Genomic DNA, 20,625 nt, shown 5'->3' on the forward strand with positions numbered 1-20,625 from the left:
CAGCACACCCCACCCTGTGTGCTCACTCAGCAGGCATGAGGATGGCATTGGGAGTGTATCCTGAATAAATAAACACCTGGGGTTTCCAGTCACAGGGGGTGATATCACACCCACAGCATGGAACTGCAGGTGGGCCATCACTGGCACAGAGAATCCTCTGTCCCTGCCCTGGCACCAGTGGTGCCACACCACAGATTTTGTCCCATCCAGTGCTGTGTGTAACCACAGCTGAAATCACACTCTTGGCAGCTGCAGTTCTCTGCAGAATCCTTCCACCCTGACCTGGCATATCTTCAGATTGCCTTGCACGGAACTGCAGCATTTACTGAAAAAAAGAAAAATAAAAATCAGTATTTTTGTCTTTTGCTTCAGCAACATGCCCAACCTCTTCCTTTCCCTACTTTTATTTATGATTCCTCTCTGCTGTCTCTGCCACTGAGGTATTCATCCACGTGTTCCCATCATATCAGACTCCCTTCCTGGGCCAGCTAATCCTCAGCTGTTACAGCTCCTCAGAGCTCACATTTTGTGAACCACCACAACTCCCACAGTGATGTCCATTGCAGCCCATTCCACACAGAAGTGGAAGAATTCCTTCCGGAGAAGGAGTGAATTAATGCAAGAGAAGTAGAGATCAGTAAAGGACTACAATAAAATTACCCTTCAGTTTTCCTTTTTATTCTTCCATATTTTTCCAACAGCTGCTTAAAAACTGGTATTCAATAATAAAATGACCTGATAACATTTAGCTCTTTGAGACATAGATATTTTATTTACTGAAAAAGTGTCATTAAATTACTTTACAGAAACAGTCACCAGGCTTTGCAACACTTCCAGGAAAATATATAAAATAAAATATATGAAATTCCTCCTCTCTTTATGCAATCATTGTTTGCTCCTGACAGATGGTATGAAAGTTTTGCTCTTGACATTCATAATTGTCTTTCCCACAGGCGTGTGCTCATTGATGATGTGCTCATTGCATCACCTCCTGGCTTGGAATATTTTTTTAAAAGCTGGTTCACAAATGAAGTCCTGGGAGAGGTGAGGGCAGGAACTGGTATTTCCACTTTTGCTCCTGGTTACCTGCTGTGCAAGTGATGTGATGTGTTTGAAACCCAGATGTTAGCATGGTCACTGTGTAAATAGATCAATAAATTTGTCCAAGCTCTTGTCCATCCACACTAACTGGACTGTGGCCATCTAAAAAAACACCTGAAAAATAAAGATACATTCTGTCAGTGAAAGGGATTCCTCATAATGTCAGGTGGGACTTGCAGGGAAATTGTCCATCAGCTCTGCCATGTTAGATTAAAAGGAAGCACTAAATTGCCTCATGTTTTGAAGTATTTATATTTTATTTCACAGCCAAGTAAGATTTAATTTTTCAAGCAAAGGAAAATGGGCTAAACAATGTATTGAAATCAAGTTTCTGGCTCAGTGAGGGGAGATAGGCTGAGCCCAGTGCAGGATAGAAGCTTTGCTGTGGGATTGCACCCAAGGATTGCAGGCCAGCCTGGAGAGCGCTGCCTGCAGGTCACACACAGGGGACACTGATGAGTGGCAGCTATAAAAGACCTTGCAGTAACTGGATAAAGCACATCTTGGCACTGTTCATGAACACAGAGGGGAGATGGGTCAAGAACCTCTCTGCCAAAATGAACTTCATTGCACTATAATGTTGGAGAGAAGGAAGGAGCTCTATGAGCTCAAGAACATTTCACTAATAATTATTACTATAATGTTAATTATATTTATTATTTGTACTATTTATATTACATAATTTAAGTATTTATAATATTTACATTAAATAATTTAATTACTTATATATTTATATTACTAACTTAATTAATTATTTAATGATCAGTCCAATGAGGCATCTGCTTCTCAGAGGAATTGCTCAGGACATGTCCCCTGTGGTTCACTACTTATATATAGACAGGTATATAGATATGTATGTATATATATATATATTTTTTTTTTTTTAATGCAGCTATGCTGGCAGTCTGGGAATTTGTGAGCAGGGTCATGGAATATTGCAACAGCCCAGAAAGCTGCGTGTTGCACTAGTAGAAAAAAAATAGGAAGAGCAAAACCAAAGTTTCCTCCTCCTTTAGGCATAAAATACACAAACAAATTATTTTGAAAATGTACAGACTGGCATAGCAGAGGAGTTAGCACATCATCAAGGACATTTTTAAAACCTGCTGAAATGCCATGAAAATTCAGGGCTATAAACACTTGGGATGCTCCAAGTCTGAACTGGAATATTCAGTACATTTCTCACTGGGCTGGAAAATGTTGCTGCTCTTCCAAACTCAGGGGTTGAAGGACAACAGAAGCATCTCAAACTCTGGTGAGTGCAGGGCTGTGTTTGGTTGGTTGGTTTTTTGGGGTTTGGTTGGGTTTTTTTGGATGTTATTTTTAATTACAGCAGAGTAATTTTTTGGAGCCTGGTGTAAGGGCTGAGGCAGAAGCAGAGACACGAGACTACCAGAAAGATGGCAAGGACAATATAAAGGATGAATCGTTAAATAAAAATGTTGTTTCTTGCTGGAGATGGACATAAAGAGATATCAGCCAGCAAAGTGAAGGAATAATCAGCCAGGAGCACGGGGGAGCTGGTGGAGGGGGGGATGCTCAGAGGGTGGCACCTCCCTGCAGGCCCCACACTCAGCTGAGCTCTGCTCCTATTAAAAACCACAACAAAATCAGACTGGCAATGAGTGAATGGATTCATTTCCAGCCCTGGATCACTCTGATCCCACTGCTGAGTCACAGAACTCCTGCACAGTCCCTGCTTTTCCCACCTCCCTGGACACACACCCAGGGCCCATCTCCTCATCAGAAACCAGGCACTGTGCTGTGCCAGAGCTGAGAAACTGCAGAGAACAAACATTTCCATCATGCACTCCTAGTACTTCATTTGCCTTGGAATGAATTTTTCCTGCTCATCTTGTTAAAGACAGATTATTTTTGCTTTGCTCGTTACACAGACCCATCTAAAGCACTGTGTCCAAATATGAAAAATAAGGAAAGCTCCAGTGGTGCCATTTCCCAGCAGAGCTGATGGATTGCACTCGCCTGTGGCTGCTTTCAGCTGCTGTGTCTCCTGGACCATGCTGCTAATTTCACAAGTCAGTTACTGCAAAAATGCTAAATAAACTTTTTTTTTTTAAAATCCCTAAAGATGTGCATTTATTCACATGGCAAAAATGATAAATCTAAAGATTTGAAAAAAGTGATGGCTTCAAGTCAGCATCACCCACACAACTTTCATTTAAGTCTTGCTTAGCCAAGGAAGTACTTCCAGCAGAAATATTAAGATTTTCCTAACTTTCATGACCAGCCTCATCCTGCAGTTGATTTACTTTTGCTGAGTAATACAGGATTTGGCTTTAATTCTTGAAATAATAGGAAACAGAAAGAAGGCCTACTAAAAAAAATACACCTAAAATGAAATTTTTGTGTGGTTTAGATATTTTTATTAGATTGGTTGTACTATGTTCCCTTCCAGGAATTTTATGTCAACAAAATACAGCAGCAAAAATCACAAAGTAGGGTAAAAATCCAGAAAGATTCCTTTGGAAAAAGTGTATTTAATGCAGCTGTAACACAGGGTGGAGATGAATAAAACACTACACAACTATTAAAATAAAATAAAAAAATACTAAAATACCATACCTGTTTTTATGAAACTCTGAATGAAAATCAATCATTAAGGCCAACTGGAAAAAAGAAAGTTAAATAGAATTCATTGATTGTTAAGTCAACAAAAATCTGAAGAAAAACACAGATAAAACATTTAAAGTTCTTTATTTTGTTTTTTTTCCTGTCCTTGTAATCTTGCATTTCTTGATTTCAACCAAAAAATGCAAAAAATACCTGGGAAAGAACCTGTTGTTAAAAAGTTGCTGTCTAGAAGAGCTTGAGAAGTTGTTTATTGCATGACAACTCATTCTTGCAATCTGTGTGTGGACTGCCACGAGCAGACCTCTTGTCTTCTCAAAGTCTACTTAAATTCTACAAATCATAATTTCTAAACCAGGAATAGAAGCATCGGTGAAGAACAGCTCTGCAAATTCTTCTACTTCCACTAGAGGATGTTTCTATAGCAGAGGCACTGGGCACCTTCAGAGGGGTCCCACAGCTCAGAGGGTGGCACAGAGGATGATGGTAAGTGGGTACTTACCCATCAAAAAATAAATCATTGATGAAGATGCACATCCTGAAATTACAGCCCTCCAGAAAGAGGTCATATTTGACTATTCCCACAAGATAATTCAAGAATCTCCTAAAATTCATGGGAAACAGAAGCAAACACGGTGTTTAGTTGAATTGACAGCTGAGCATTAGCTTGGCCAGGCTTTCCAGAGCACACTGGAAATCCTCTGGAAAGGCTGGAAATGCACCAAGGTCGGGGCACAATGGGACATCCCCCAGTGACTGTCAAACTGGAACTGCAGTTCAGATGCTGGCAAGGCCACGTGTGGCAAGGGATCCTTCAGGGCTGGAAGCTGAGACACACAACAAACAGAGGACAAGGAGTGACTGGGCAGTACTTACTCAGTACTTACTTAGTACTTACTCAGTGCTGGGCTGAGGGCTCCAGAGGCACTGCCAGCTCCTGGGGGTTCCCCAGAGCAGCAGGACTGGGCCCTGGCAAGGACAAAGCTCCAGCCCTGGACAGGAGCTCCTGAGGCTGCCTGGGGTCAGCTGCACACACAGCCCTGGGCCAGAAGGTCTCAAAGAGGGGTTTGGGAATTGTCCACCAGGGCCTCTGCAGTGCCTGTCTGCACATCTGGGTGCTGGAGTCACTGTCTGTCTGTCTGCACATCTGGGTGCTGGAGTCACTGTCTGTCTGTCTGTCTGCACATCTGGGTGCTGGATGGAGTCACTGTCTGTCTGTCTGTCTGCACATCTGGGTGCTGGAGTCACTGTCTGTCTGTCTGCACACCTGGGTGCTGGAGTAATTTGTCTCCCTGTCTGTCTGCACACCTGGCTCTTGGATTCTTTGCTCTTTAGTGACTCTAGAACTCAATTTATTTCAGCTCCACCACACCAATCCAAGCTGAGTGAGCAGCACAAATCCCACTGCCTCAGCAGGACCAGGATACCATTGGAAGGAATTTGCTTCATTTCAAATATGAAGAGTAGAAGCTCTTGGATTGCATGAAATGAGAAACAAAGAGTTTTAAATGATTTATTTGATTTCTCCACATGATCACAGTTATAGTTTTACATCAATAGGGTCTGTTACTACTTACAAACAGAATGCATATTAAAATGAAAGCACTCCTTTCTTCCCCAGAGTTACAAAAGGGGTCTCGAGCCTCCCCAGAACAGAAGCTTCTTGTAAGCATAATGATTTTTGAAGTCTTTAACAGTCTGCATTCAAGACCTAATTCTAACAGTTTAATGCAACTCAAAGCTGATTTAAGTTCCTAGCAGGAGATAGGCAACCTCAAAGTGACTGCAGACTTAGAGTAATGCTAATTTACACACTATGTACAATTTAGAGAATTCTCTATTCCCCCTACTGGTCCCATTTTCACCACCCCCTTTTCTCTTTTCTCTTTTCCAAATTGAATCTTGTCATTGGTTCCACTTTTCTTTGAAATATATACATGAGAATCCATTTTGCAGGCAAGAAGTGCGATGGTATTTTACAAGGGAACAGCAAAATGCATGCTTAACTGCAGAAAACACACAGCTTCATATGGAACAGCAAGTCAACATCTAGAGATTCAGTGTTTAAATATCTGCTGACTGTCTTTCAGCTCATTTTATCAAGAAACAAGAGGCTTCTGCTGCATGCAGTACATGATGGGAAAATCATTCTACACTGTATGTTAGACTCTTTTTTTTTAGCAATACAAGACGCACATTATATTAGGATGAACTTTGATTTTTTGTTTTTTACATTGTTTTACATTTCATTCTTAACTTAAAAAAATAAAAACCCCAAATATATATTTCATTGTTGTCCCAGAAAAGATTTTTTTGTTGTTGTTGCCACACCTTCATTCTTTACATTTCCCTTTCATTTGTTCAAATCAGCAATTACTGCTTTGCCACATCGTTTATGGGAAGAGAGAACCACGGCTACTCTGTGCAGTTCTGTACCAGTTAGTAATTGGCAATGGCATCTAAGAAAAAACCCTCTCCATTCTACTCCTGTCTGCAGGCTGAAGAATTCATTTTAATTCATTTTCTCAACCCCACCCAGTGTTAAGTGCTGGAATTCTCCTATTCTAAGCATGACCCACACTGCTCTAAGCAACTGTTGATCAAGGATGGAGTCAGAGAGGTTTTACTATGTCCCTAAACAAGCAGCAAAGGTCTGGAGACTTGTGCTGACACCAAGACACATTTGTTTGGTTGGAGGACATAGAAACACACAGTCTAAGAAACAAAACAGAACAAAACTAGAGGGGGAAAAAGAGTCAAGTCCACTGTTTCTACTCCTTGGCTTGAAAGAACAGAGTTTCCAAATGCTGTGCCCTCAGGTGACCAGTTTTGGTTTCTGTGATCTGTGATTTCACACTCCCTGCACGCCCATGGGACCACGTGGAAATGTTTCTGTGCATGCACGTTTGTGACATCTCCTCAACACTCTGGTTCACAAATACATTGATTGCACATGGAAAATCAGTGGGCAGGCAATCAACTGTGGCTCACTGTTCAAGCACAGAATATTTATATGTAACTCTAATTTAAATGAATGAAAGGGCTTTTTAAACATAAAGCAAATGCAGATCTGGGAGATTTAACATCTTCAGTGTTAATCAACACAGTGAGTCAGATTTTCCTCTCCACTGCTACTGCATATTCTGCCTTTATTCCATATACAGAATTTTACTTCCATTATGCCTCTGCATCTGAAACAAGTACAGACTCCGTCACCCAGTGAAGAGGAGCTTTCTTACCTCTGTTTTAGTTAAAAGATGCAGTTTCTCAGAGATGTTTGCACTTAAATGGTTCTTCATCTTTTCTGGAACAACCTATAAATTACAGTTAGACTCTACTATTGTTACAGATGTATGAAGAAAAGTCTACATATTGAAATATGTTATCACTTTACTTCAACTAATATCAACAGGAACACTGATATATTTTGCAATTATACAATATGTAGAGTGTAGCCTCACACTAATAACATTAGATGACATGCAGACAGTTCTACTTTCCCTTATAAGAACAGTATATATTTTTTAAACTGCAAGGAACAGAGCCTCAGGGGACCCAGGTGAGCCCTCTTAAGGTAAGCCGCAGAATTTAGAATAGAATGAGTGACACAGAAAAATAAAAATCATTTGTTTTCTTTTCATGGAGATCATTCTGAGAAGGAGCAGAAGGGGAAAACATATTGCACATGTGTGAAACAAACGTGGACTGCTGGAAACAAAAGGCTAAACTCTAGATTGCTGTATTTGCTCTCTGTGGAGGTGAACAAAGTGCTCAGTTTGCAGTTTTGCTGGTATTGTGGTATCCACGATATGAAAGGGGAAAAAATGACTGAACCTCTCCCATCCTCCCCACACTAGAGATGCCATGAGCAAGCCAACAGGACAAGTCACTCTGCTGCTCCCATGTCCTCCCGGTTTGGGACACTTTTATTACTGTTTGTTTTCTGTTACACAGAAACCCGACGGGTTGGAGCTGTCATTACTTTTACCCATCTCTCACTGGAACATTTGCTCATCCTCTTCAAGGTTTGCTTTTAGGCTGGTACAGTTTTGCAGTTGTGATTCCTTTGTCTCTACTGTTTAGGTGTTAAGTCCTTGCAGTGGCTCAAAGTGCTGAAACTACAAAGTAGGCGCCATGGATAACTTTGTACAGGATTTCGGGATACAAATTGTAGAGAAATTTGCAAATTGTTTGGTTACAACACATAAGCAACAACAGCACAGCCTATTTTTATGTGATGTCTTGCAACTAACTGGACTATGGAAGTGAGGGTTTGAGCATAAACTCAGCCTGCTGAGTGCTGGGTGCTTCAAACTAACAAATGTGATGAGTAAAAATGGTAAAGCCACTTCGTTGCTAGCACATGGCTACATGGAATTACAGATTTTAATTTTTTTTTTTAATATATATATATATATAAAAACCCTATACTAAATTCTAAAACAAACCTTCAAGTTTTAGAGCACTTCCACTGGAAACACTCTGGACTAGAATTCAGCTTCACTGGGGGTAAAAATGAGCAATTATGGTGAAGAGGAACCAAAGTAGCTGAGAAGGATGGAGGTTTGCCATTTTCATGTTTGAGATGAATGTTTTTGCAGTGTTTACATGCACCTGGCAGAACTCTTCCCGTGTGCTTGTTCAATCCATATGCTTACAAAAGAAATGTGGATCATGTAAATTCACAGTTATCACAGCCTTTAAAGTGTCTAAGAACTCGTGTGACCAATGCTTGGAGGTGCCCCCTGGTACGTGGGCACCCTCCATTGCTACGGAATAATTACTGCATCTTAACGAGTTTGCTTACCTGAAATAGCAGAGCAGCTCTAATACTGATTACGTATGATATCATCGTGTTAATAAAATAAGGATTTATACAAAGCAGTATTGGACTACAACATTTAAATGCTATGTTACTTGGCACATTTAGTAATGATTGCTTAGAAATCTTAAAAAGTCCAGGGGACTTTTGATGAAAATATTGAAATGTTTGAAATTGGTTTCTAACGTTTAATGTTTTTGGTCTACTCTTTCATAGGCTATTCATCTATTATACTGTCCTATCAAGTAAGTGGAATTCCTTGTAAAGTCTATATTGCTAGTTTTGTGGACTGAAAAAATTTCTTTCCAAGCACAAATGTTAACTATACAGTATATATATATATATTTATATGTATATATTTATATTATATAAAGTTTACTTACGTACTTTCATCAACCATATCAGGTCTACTTATTTTTTTTGCCCATTGAGAATAAAAGAGCAAGAATGCAACACTTGGTTCTGTCTGACTTTTTTTCCCTGTTTTTTTTTTCCACTGGCTAGCTTTTCATTACGTGTGTAAAATTATCCAGGGGTTTGGTGTAAAAGGTAGCTTTCCTCAGATTCAGCAAGCAGCACGTTTTCAAGGCAAGTTTGGAAATAAGAACTAACCGGGTGGTGGTGAGCATCTATCCAGTAGATAAGCAAAACCAGTATGGCCTGGGCTAACCGGAATTATTTTATTTAGTAACAGCAAGCCTTTAAGCTCATTAAACGGCCTAGGTAAAAACTGCCGGTGTGATTTTGTGGCTTCCTGTGAGTGCCTTTGCAGCTGTGTTTAGAGCTAGAGTCTCGAGGAGGGTCTCTGGCCTAGACTATGGTGCTGATGCCGCTGTGTTTGGGCTTGCTGCCGGAGGCGGCGGGCGGCGGGGGCGGCCCGTGGTGGTGCGGGGCGTGGTGCGGGGCGTGGTGCGGGGCGTGGGGCAGGTAGGGGCCGTGCCCGTGGCCGTGGCCGTGCTGGTGGAACTGGTGCGGGTGCGGGTGCGGGGGCGGGTGGTAGTGGTGGTGGTGGTGGTAGGGCGGCGGGTTCTGGTGGCAGAACTGCGCGTGGTGCGGGTGCGGCGCCGCCGCCGCCTCCGCGTGGTGCGGGGGCTGCGCGGCCGCGTGGCTCTGCGAGGGCGGCTTGCCCCGCTTGCTACCGAACAGGGACCCTAGGAGTGAGGAGGAGTTGGGCATAGTCTGGTGAGGGCGAGATGGACACTCTCGGGTTGATGTAGCTCTTCGGCGCATGTGAGGACTGCTAATGATGGACCCCTAAAAAGAAATTAATAGAAAATAAAAATTAAAAAAAAAACCTTGAAATGTTCGAAAAGGAAATTAAATAAAAATAAAAAAAAAAAGGGAAAAAGTTCACACTGACCCAACAAACTCCTCCTTTAGGGTTTGCATGGGTGGATTATGTTAGAGAGTTCTAGGGGAAATTTTATCTCCACCTTCCCTAAGTGGCCAATGGGGCCCTTGTGCCCTTCTTAGGGGGTGTTAAGCATTGAGCGATTTTCTCTCAGTATTTTGACATCAAGAGATATGACTTCAAATTAAAAAAAATGTCAGGGAGAGTAACATGATATAAGACCTACAAGTGTGTTTTTAAAGGAAAAACACATTTTAAAATACTGCAAAAAATACCATACTTGCTTTTTTACCACAAAAAAAAAAAAGCGCTACATAAAATGCAACCTAAATAGTTCAACATACAGCAGCAAATATTACAGTTACAGTTCAGGTTTTAAAATGGTATTTAAATCTTTATTTATAGCAGTTTTCCACTACTATATGTGACAGTGCTGCTTCTCAGGCCTACCTCTGCATTTTGTGTTAAATGGAACCATACCATTTTTGCCACTAAGATTTCTATGTGCTTGTATTATCCTGACCTGTGGTCCAACATTCTCTATTATTTAGCCTGGAATTTAGTTGCTGAAATTCGGGGTTTGTATTTTTAAAGAGTTATGGGACACAACAGTAGTTAGGCAAAGTGTGCTAGATTTAAACTGTAATCTACCTAAAGCAAACACAAAAAAAAAAAAAAAAAAAGAAAAAAAAAAGAAAAAAATCTGCAAGCTGAATTCAGAGACATGAACAGTATATATAAATGGTTTGAAGATGAATGAAATCTCATGAAATCCACATTGAATTCACCTATCTGAATAATTTATTTATCCTCCCATGCCCTATCTGTGCAATTCCATGGTGTCATGACTGCATACATATAGCAATTGAACTTGAAAATAAGCAATGGGGATGGTTGAGCATGACAGTTAATAGTTGTAGCTAAATATCAAACAGCAAGAACAGTGTACTTGGTAACAAAGAGCAAGTGGGCTTTTAAGCTGGGACCAGACTGAAATGGTGGCAAAAGGACACATCATATCCATTTAACCATGCTTGCAGGAACAAAGGGAACAAGGTTAGCTCAAACCAAAAATGGCATTGCTCTAAAACAAGCTGTCAGTGCTTTGTAAGCTGGAAGAATACAGAGTGAATAGCCTAGGCATGCATTTTATTCGTGGCAGGCAGGTTATATATATAAATATATATATATATGTTAGAAGAAAAAAGAGCAAAAAAATATGTATGTATATAAAAGAAAGGTTTGAAATGCACATCATCACATCCAGCTAGACATCAGGAACTTCCTACTTACTTCCATATTGCTGTCTAGCGATCCTGCACTGCTGCGTCGCCCACGCTTGCCTGCCCAGGACATGCAACAGCAGAGATTAGAGACTGCGACACGACCGGCGCCAGGAGTGCGGCCCCACAGCGTCAGGGCCAGCAGGGACAGCAGCTCCCTGCACTGCCTGCAGCTTGGGGGCACTGGGAATTTGGAAGGTGGGGCTGGTGCTGGGAATCACACGAGCGGGGTGTGATGTTGTTGGCAATTTGCGCGATTCTTAGGTATTTGGGCAGCTGGGTTTAGTGCTGCGCTCGTGATGCGGAGCAGCAAGGATTTAAAGGGTTTGGTTTCCTGGAATCTGATCGGCCAGGAAGGTTTGTTTTACTTTTAACATTGAGATACAGTTGTGGAGTGGCATTAACTTAAATGCAAAATTTAACGTGGAAATATTCTGAACTTCAGTGTGGGGCACTGTGAGGGGCATCGGTTTTATCACTTCATCGGTTTTATCACTTAATCAGTTTTATCACTTCATCGAATTTATCATTTCAATTTCAGCTTTGAACCTCAGTGGATTTCATACAATCTTCTTTCATGAGGTTTAAAAAAAAAACTAAACTTAATTTTTGATCAGTAAATCTGGAATCTGTCTTGACATTATGGCTAGATTTTGTTTGTTTAGCTGTGCAGTGCTTTATCTTTAAGCATGTTGGATTTGTACTCCAGCAGTCTCGAATTGCAAAACCTTTTGCCTAAACCCACAGGTGAAACTCCAGACTGTTTGCCTAAAGAGCCAGAAAACCTTAGTGGCTGTATAGGACACAGGATCCCAGATTTTCTTTCTCACTTCACAGCAGTGAAAATAGCATCTGGCTGCAGTGAAAATAGAGATTTTTAGAAAACAGCTTGTGGAGCTTTTCTTTGCAAAGTTTCAGAATACTTTCCTGGCAGGCTGTAGAAACAAAGCTGAGCTTTGAGGAACCCTCCTGGTGCTCAGAGCTTCCCTAAAATCTGCAGGGCTTTAGAAACCAAAGCTTTCTCAGCACTCTCTCCTTGTCTTCCTGCAAGGCCAAATATCAATCTCCACCCTGCATTGGCACATTGCTGCCTTCAGAATCTTCTGCTCTGAGAGGTAGTTTTGGGGGAGAATGTGAGGATTGCAGCATCACTGAACCAATTAATGACGTACCCTAATCACAGACACCCCAAAAGCACCTGAGATCAGAACTAGGGAGCAGTAGAACTGCTCATAGGGCAATTCAGACTACCCAAAGGATGAGGATGATCAAAAACTATCACCTGCTGGATTTATAAGCATAACGTTGACCTGGCTGGTCACAGGACACTGGCCTGAAACAAGTTTCTCTTAAGAGCTACAGTTCCAGGCTACTGGAACGTTTTCCCTTCTTAAAAATAGTTGCTCCCCAGTATAACCCTTTCTGCAGGGACTTTAAATTGAGGGGAAGGTGTTTGTGGTGAAGGTGTTGTGTTTGACTTGTGAAATTCATTGGGATTTGGAACAATTCCCCTGGATGGGCTCTTTGTCAAAAGCTCACTGCTTCATCTCCTGCGGCAGTTTTAGCCTCAGCCAAAGCAGAGCTGGACTATCTTATGAGCCCCCCAAGAAAAACTGGGTTTGTTCATCCCTTATTTTGACTCCTAGTCAGGTTTGATATTTTTCTGCTCTGATAACAGGATTAGTAGTGATTAACACTCCAACCACTCTTGCTGATGCAAACACACTGCGGCAGCCACCTCGGAACTTAGCAGTCAGGGTTGCAAATAAGACTGAGAGCTGACACGGGGCATTAAACGTGGCCAAAAATGAAGGAGAACACAACAAAAAAATCCAATGCCTTTTGCATATGGCAGGAGTCACAGTCTGATCAGATAACCATGGACACAGTAAATACGGACAGAGAGCGACAGATGGAATTTTGCTCAGAGTAACTCCGGGGCAAAGTAGTACTTGCAAAGCCAAGAACAAACAGAAAAATCCTCCTTAAAATGCCTGTAATTTCCCTCAGATAGGCACTATTGCTGTACAGAGGCTTGGTTCATTTTCCTAAAAACAAACTGAACCCAGTTCTGTGCTGACATGCAGTGTGATGGGTTTACTCAGTAAATCCCCTGGAGCATTCCCCCTGCCAGTGTGTGTTTATTCCAGACTGTTCCCTGGTCTCTGGGATAGCATCCCATCCCAGAAATGCCTCCCTGGAGCTCCAGCCTTCACATGCATCTCAGGGAAATTCTCAACTAGAATTGCATCTAAGCATGTACTGGCAGGATAAGTAGTAGCTGTGGTACAAAGCAAGGTGGTATTTATCAAATCTGAAGATTAGTTTTGCTTAATATATTATGCTTACTTTAATTTTCTAAGGCTGTTAGAGTGGACTTTAATTTATAAAATTAAATTTCAATTAATTTAACCTTATCTGTTAGATATCAATAGTCCTTGTAAGAAGTATCTTTAACTTACACAAGTCCACATATGAACATATGTCCCACACATGAACATGCATTATACGGGGCCAAGAATATTTCAAATTTATAGTAGAAATATGAAGTGATTACAAGATTTTTACAAACTTAACCATGCCAAAAGAATATTGAGCTGTATTAATAAAAGCCATTGCAGCTTGCAGGATGGATGTGTGCTGGACACATCACAGGATGTGTGGTGATCTCACAGCTCAGGCTGCAGATCAGCTCAGTACATGGAGATATTTCTCACTGCAGCTCTATAGCTCTTGAAACTCTTCTGGGCCAGTGAGATAATTGATAGCTAAACACTATCAATGATTTGATATTATGATTTGGCTTTGAGTGACTTGGGGGAAAAAGCCTGGAAAAAAGTTTTAAATTAAACTGCTCACTCCAATCATTAGAGAGATCACTTCTGAGGGGGAAAGTACTCTTTGTCAAATTTTCATCATGTTTCTGTGAGAAACAGGTAGAATCTTAAGATCTCACACTGAAACAGAATTATTTAATCCTGGAAATACTTTTTGTTTGGTTTGGTTTTGCAGTAATCTTTTTTGGTCTGTGGCTGCTTCAGACAAGCCCAGCTCCCAGAAATAAGAACCACTGTTCCCCCCTCACCTGGGCACCACTGCCTGGCTGTGCCAGCTGTGGAGCACTGGGGCAAACAACAAAATTGCATTTTTTAAACCAGTTCAGGGTGTAAATATTATTCCCACCTTACAGGTTAGGGATGTGGGAATAAAGTTTGAATTGCACTGTAAACTCAATGTAAAAGCACTGGGTCCCCCAGCAACTCAAAGTGGCTGGAATTCAAATTAAAGAACTTAAAATCAGTCCAAGGGGACTGTTTCTGGGAGAAACAGAATGGGAAACACAACCAGTCCAACCCTTCCTGCTCTGCTTTAGTGACCAAATCATTCTTCCTGTGGAACAGGGGCCATGGGGGAACATCACACTTTTCCCATCTTTCTGTAAACTCATAAAACTCAGCTTTAGAAGCATTAAAATTTGTATGGCTTCTAATATTTTTATATAAATTAAGAATTTCAAAGTCTGGAACAAATAAATTCAGTTCTTCCTTGACTATAGCTCAAGAATGTTCAATAAAAATGATACATTTCTCTTTAGAGAAAAATAAAGCCCTAAATATTTTTAACATATTTACATCTTGAAACACTTGGATGCCACATTGTATTTTATATTCCATGGAAAGAATTGGAAAGGCAAGGCATGGAACCATTCTCAGAAAGGATTCCTGATGGGCAAATCCTGCTTTCTGTGCATTCCCAGCTTAGGAGCAGAATCAGTCAGGGTATCAGCATTTGTTAGATCTCAGAAGCTTCTGAACTGTCACTCACAGAAATTTAATCACTTTCCAGAGCCTCCATTTACTGGCACGTCTGGGGGACAGCAATGGATTGCTTTCCTAAATAGTTCTGTCAAGTACCTGTGCAGCCAAATGCTGTCCAGTCACATTTCCCTTCACTGAATAAACAGTTAACATTTTGAGTTTGCAGTGTTCACTGGACATTTACCTGCCTTCCTGCATAATTATGCAACCAGGCCATTTTCTCATGTTTGTCAGATTTATTTCTAATTCAATGTAGAAAGGGTCTCTCTAAAAATCCACTTTCCTACAGGCCCACACACTCCTGCTCCTCCTCCTTGTTCATCCTGTGCTTCATCCACAAAAGGATTTGAGGCAACCTAACTCAGGCCTGTTTTAGAGAAGCAGTTTAATATGGGATAATCACTGGGTGCAGTATCTTCCTAACTGAAAGAGATTTCTTTGCTTTTCTATGGATCACCTCTGCCACATTAAAAATAAAATGACCCTTACATGCAAGCTATTCCTGAGAGAAGGCAGGGGAGTTATGGATCATCTCCCTGAAGTCACTCCACCAAATAACAAAGCAAATAACAGGCTGGTTGTTTCTCAAGTCAGTTGCACTGCACAAGACCAAACAGAAGCTCTCCATAATTTTCAGCTATTTCAAGTTAAAATTAAGTTTAGTTGGGTTTAACAAACTCATTGATAAACCCTGCAGTCTGTGAGTGATTTCTACATTTTGTCATGGAAAAAGGTTATTTTCAGTAATAAGCATGCCAGTGGTAGGCATGCCCTGTGAAATGTGTTTGTGATTACAAATGCTGGTTTGTCGAATTAAACCCATAATATGAATTCAAATACATGGCAGTGTTTGAAAGAGAGGGATGAGTAATTCTGATGGAATGAAAAAATTAATCAGAAATCCCATTTAGGGGTACAGATACCCACTGAACTCACATATTAACAATATGGTAGTTCTCATTCTAATGAAATAAAACCAAAACAACAGAAGAAGATGATGAAGTATCCTCAAATCTGAGAGATAAGAGTGGTGAAGACTAGGGCTTGATCTAAAATCCACTGGAGCCAAGCAAGCACCAATATTCAACTTCAGCCTGATTTTGGATCAAGGGCCCAAGTCTTTTTAATGAAGCACATGGAGATGTGAGTATGAAAGCCTAAACAGAGAAGAAAAGAATTGAAAGAGCTCACTCTCTACATATTTGTATGCACATACATATACCCACAAAACACAGGCTATCATTTCAGTTTACAACAATTTTATTTATTGCAGCATAACTAAAATCTCTTCTTTAGTTTAAAAAAAAAGGAAATAGGTAAGTAGTGTATACTACCAAAGACATACAGAATACTGAAATTATGACTACACTGTACATCATCACTGCAACTGAAAGAACAAAGCAGAGTATGCAACACAGCCTATGAACTAAAAAACAAATAATTAAAAAACCCAGAGTTGCTACTACCTCTGGAAGTAGAGATAGAGATTCACTTTCTGAATAGTGGACATAGTGTTCAGATTAGAGTTCTTGTCAGTGACAGGACTCTTTAATACTGAAATATTACATGGCTATGCCAGGTGTGAGGCAAACCATCAAATAAAAACATGTCCAACTTTCCCCTGGCTTGCTCTGGCTAAAAAAAATCACATCACCACTGCTTTCCAGTCTTTAATCAGTTAATAAAACTTAAGACACACCAGTGGCTTTGTGGGTTATCAGCATCCTTGTCCACTAGGGCTTCCTTGGTTCTATTGCCAAGAGAACTTCACAACAGCCTCTTTTTGCAAGAATTAGGAACTGTGTCTGAGTTACAGAACAAGAAAAGAGCATCAGGGGCACACTGGTGTTACACAGCTCTAGAGAGAATTTAGTAGGGCTTCACTCAATTTCATTCATCCAGGTGGTGACACAGGTACACTTGAGCACAGAACACACAGAAAGCGCTCGTTACACAGAGACCAGGAGCTTTCCTTCTCTTTCTAGGCCTACTCTATGAGGGGCAAAAAGCAAAGGAGATTAAAAAAAAAAAAAGAAAGGAAAACTAAGTGAATTACTCCTAGCACGAGTCAGTCACTTCAGTTTTATTAAAAACTTACAATTTTTCCTCTTGTCTTCACTGTGCTTTAAAAGTTCCTATAGCAACCTACAACGGCTTAAATGCTTTCAAACAGTGGCCGCTTAACAGAACAAAGGTAAAAAAAAAAAAACAACAAACAGAAATTACCCACGAGCCGGGGGGGAGTAAGGAGCTATCTGGAAGTGTGAGATCCCACCAGTGCTACGTGTGGAGGCGCAGAGTGGGCTGGGCTCTGCGGGCACGGCGGAGGCAGCTGTGCATGCAGAGAGGCGGGAGGGGCAGGGCAGCGCTTACCTGCTTCGGACAGGTCCCTGAGGGAGGAGCTGAGCGCGCTCCGCTTCAGCCCCTCGCCGCCCGCGTAGCTGTCATCCAGGCACGGCCGCGGCAGGCTCCCGTTCCCCGACTCCTTCTTCAGGCTGGAGCACTGCGACATGCTGGGACGCACCACGCCCTTCTGCTTCTCCAGCTCCGCTGCAACACACAACACACACGGGGGTTTTACTTTGCTGGTTGTGGGCGTGAAATGCTATGAGTTGAAAAGCTGCACATTTTTTTAAAAGGTTGCAGAGTTCACAGGTAGGGCCAGTTGCTGCAAGGGTGGAGTTCTAACTGTTTGTTATTGTAATCACCTGTCATTTCTGTTAGCTACCTTGATGGTTAAGAATTCCCCCTTTTGTCGAGTGACACCCTGCTGCTTCCTGGAGGATGGCGCCCTACGGCCAAAGCCCCCACATGCCCGGGGAACAGTAGCCTGGTTTGTGGGTCACACACTCCTCTTTCCACTGCTCCCCCCTTCCCACCTGCCCGGGAAATTGAGGCTGACTTTGCTTGTGACTCACTCACACACAAGACAATAAGGTACCTTTTACTTTCACATCACTTATTACAAGTTTAGTGTTACTGGCCAGCCCCATGCTATTGGATATCCTTCCACCTAGCTGTTTTGTCTAACCCCAGATGCTCTGGGGCATTTTACCATACCTGCTGGTACTTTGTTGAGACAAGACTTATCTGCTCCTGTATCAACCAAAATTCAAATTCTTCATTTAGAGGTCCCACCTCAAAGTTTACCAAAGGTCTCTCTAGATGTTGCATCAGGTCCCCTAAAGTGTAAAGCACTTGACACCCCTAATCGTCACCTCTAAGAACCTTCTCTAAGGCTTCCTGTTCCCTGGCTATTGCCTCATCGATACTGACCTTTTTACAAACCCTCCTAAACTGTCTGATTTCTCTACAATAATAGCAGCGCCTTTCGCTCAAAGGGACTTGAGGTCTCTCCATTCCCCTCGTACCTGGCAGTACTGGCCTATCCTTGCCTGCTCCTGGTGGTGGACCTGCCCACTCTCTTGGTACCTTGGATGGCAAAGAGGAGGAGACCTCAGAGTTTGCATGCAAATGACCTCAGAACCAGCATGCAACAGGAGGGACCCCTCACCAAACCTAGCCAAAAACCCCTAAAAACAATGAGCCAACACAAAATGGATGAATCAAAGCGATGTCTAGACGTGAGGAACAGAATTCAGTATCTGCTAAGAACCTTTTTACTCCTCACCCTAACCTAAGGATACTGGCTAGACAGAGGAACTCAAAGGTTAAACCAGAAAATAGGGGATCTCCTGATGCTCTTATGAGGGTGGAATCTCCAGCTCTGCCTGCAGACCAGTGGACAATGCTGCACTTGTCCTCCTCCTCTGTGCCATTCTGCATGAGCGCGGACCCATCAGTTCTCTGCCACCCGAGCTGATCACTTTTAATAAAGGCATTAAAAAGGAGAAGTCTCCTGCCCATGTTTATTTCATGAAACAACCCACAACAGCCCTTGAGACTTAAAACTCTAAAGAATTTAGAGACTTTAGAGGAGCTAAGATTTTAGTTAGATAAACTTTACTGGAGTTAATTAAAATTAATGGGTAGGCCTTGATGAAGTTAAGTGTTAGTAGTTAACTAATATTTGATTGCTTGTCAACATAATATTTGGTTAGCTGGGTTTGTAATGAAGAATATAGAAACTGATATATAGCTTTTAGGAACATAAGACAGTTGTGGCCTCCTCTGTTCTGAAACCAGTTGAAGACGGGGAATGGGAGTTCTACCAAGGGTTCATTTGTCACATTTGCATTGAAAAGGTAGAAAGGTCAGAACGAGGAAGACTGCATTTACTTCCTCATTTTGGGACCCCTCCCCATGAAAGGGACCACCAACCCATTTCAAGGAACAAACTATGAATGCTTAATAGCTTTTGAACTAATTACTATAGTTAATGGCTTTTGAACTAATTACCATATGAAGTGGGAATGGGATGTACCAAAGTGATGAATATATATTTGTATTGTGGGTATTCACTACTGGTATAGATAAAAGGACTCTGTAATCACCTGTAAATTGCAGTGTGTATTTAGGAGCTATCCCACAATAAACATTCACTTTCTAACTTAAAACTGTTAGAGAGTTTTGTCTGTCACAGTTGGATATTGGTACTAGATCAATATCCATATTTTTAATTAATCACCCTGTGCCCAAAGGCAGCTTCACCCCTCTGCCCACAGCTGGATGTGGAGCAGGGCCTCTTTTGGGAAAATGGGATAAAATTTCATCTTCAGACACTCTCGGGACTACCAGCAAAACAGATCAGTTTGGAGCACGACTTCCTTATTGACTACAGGAATTGCAACATGGAAATGAAGAAAAATTCAAAGAAGCTTATTGGAAGGGCCATCATTGGGAATTTCAGTGTTTGGCAAATTGCCCCTAGAATTCCTGCTGTAATTTGTGATACAAATCACAGATCTCTCTCTCTGTCCACATTATCCCTAAAAGTCTTATTGGAATTTATAGTAAAAATCACAGATCCATCTTTTGTCTGTTCAAATTTTTCCTAAAATTCTTGCTGTAATTTATGCTACAAATCACAGACCCAGCTCTCCTCTGTCCATTGTTATTTGCAGCTTGTCCAAGATAAATTCCACTGCAGCTACACTGCAGTAAATATCAGTCAATGTACTCAGCTGGGGCTTAAGCCATTATTGGCTTTTCCTCCTTCTTGAGACAAAGTCACAGAAAAACCCACATTATTTTGAACTTTTAAGGAGTTCTAGTGTGTTATACACTTATATTTTTTATTAATGGTAATTTTTAATTTAAAATTCAAATTTTCCAAGGGCAGTATTAGTTTTTATTATTTTGATTAGCTGGAAAATACTCCATTATATGTACCTTTGTACTTACACTCTATTCTGTGCTTTTCCATTTCTTGAACTTCTGCAATTGATTCCCTCAAATCATCTGTAAACTTCTTCCTGTCCTGAGGATTTGGTGCATTGAAATTTATGAGTACTTTGATATCTGCTCCTGGAACAGCTGACGTGAGCCGAATGCCATTGGGATAATCTGAAAGAAAAAGGCAAGGAAAACTAAGCTCTGATTATTACAATCACTTTTCTTTTAACTAAAATACTCACCAAAACTGAAAGCTTTTAGTAATATTACCACAGAGGATACAAAGTCAGAGAAATAAAAGTCTGACAGCACAAAATTAGAATAAAAATCCCTAAGGTACATTGGAACAGCTTAACTGTCAAATAC

The 20,625-nt window shown here is 41.1% G+C and overlaps 1 protein-coding gene across 12 annotated transcripts in view; it reads right to left on the reverse strand.

Moving 5' to 3' along the window:
• Positions 1–5,189: 5,189 nt before the first annotated feature.
• The window catches only part of IQSEC1 (IQ motif and Sec7 domain ArfGEF 1), a 300,151-nt gene continuing 284,715 nt past the window's right edge, over positions 5,190–20,625 (reverse strand). For 6 of the 12 annotated variants that reach the window (XM_054281173.1, XM_054281172.1, XM_054281170.1 and 3 more), the window contains 4 exons: positions 20,269–20,430; positions 17,338–17,514; positions 11,157–11,206; positions 5,190–9,766 (listed from right to left, as the gene is read on the reverse strand). In XM_054281173.1, the coding sequence (XP_054137148.1) occupies positions 9,323–9,766; positions 11,157–11,206; positions 17,338–17,514; positions 20,269–20,430 (833 nt within the window). In that variant the 3' untranslated portion in view covers positions 5,190–9,322. Of the gene's footprint in view, positions 9,767–11,156; positions 11,207–17,337; positions 17,515–20,256; positions 20,431–20,625 lie in introns of all 12 variants that reach the window. The other 6 variants (XM_054281171.1, XM_054281176.1, XM_054281174.1 and 3 more) reach the window with 4 other exon arrangements.

This window comes from Melozone crissalis, unplaced genomic scaffold (genome assembly GCF_028551555.1).
Source record: "Melozone crissalis strain CALT ecotype California unplaced genomic scaffold, PUWL_Pcris_2 ptg000029l_1, whole genome shotgun sequence".
Taxonomy (NCBI): Eukaryota; Metazoa; Chordata; class Aves; order Passeriformes; family Passerellidae; genus Melozone; species Melozone crissalis.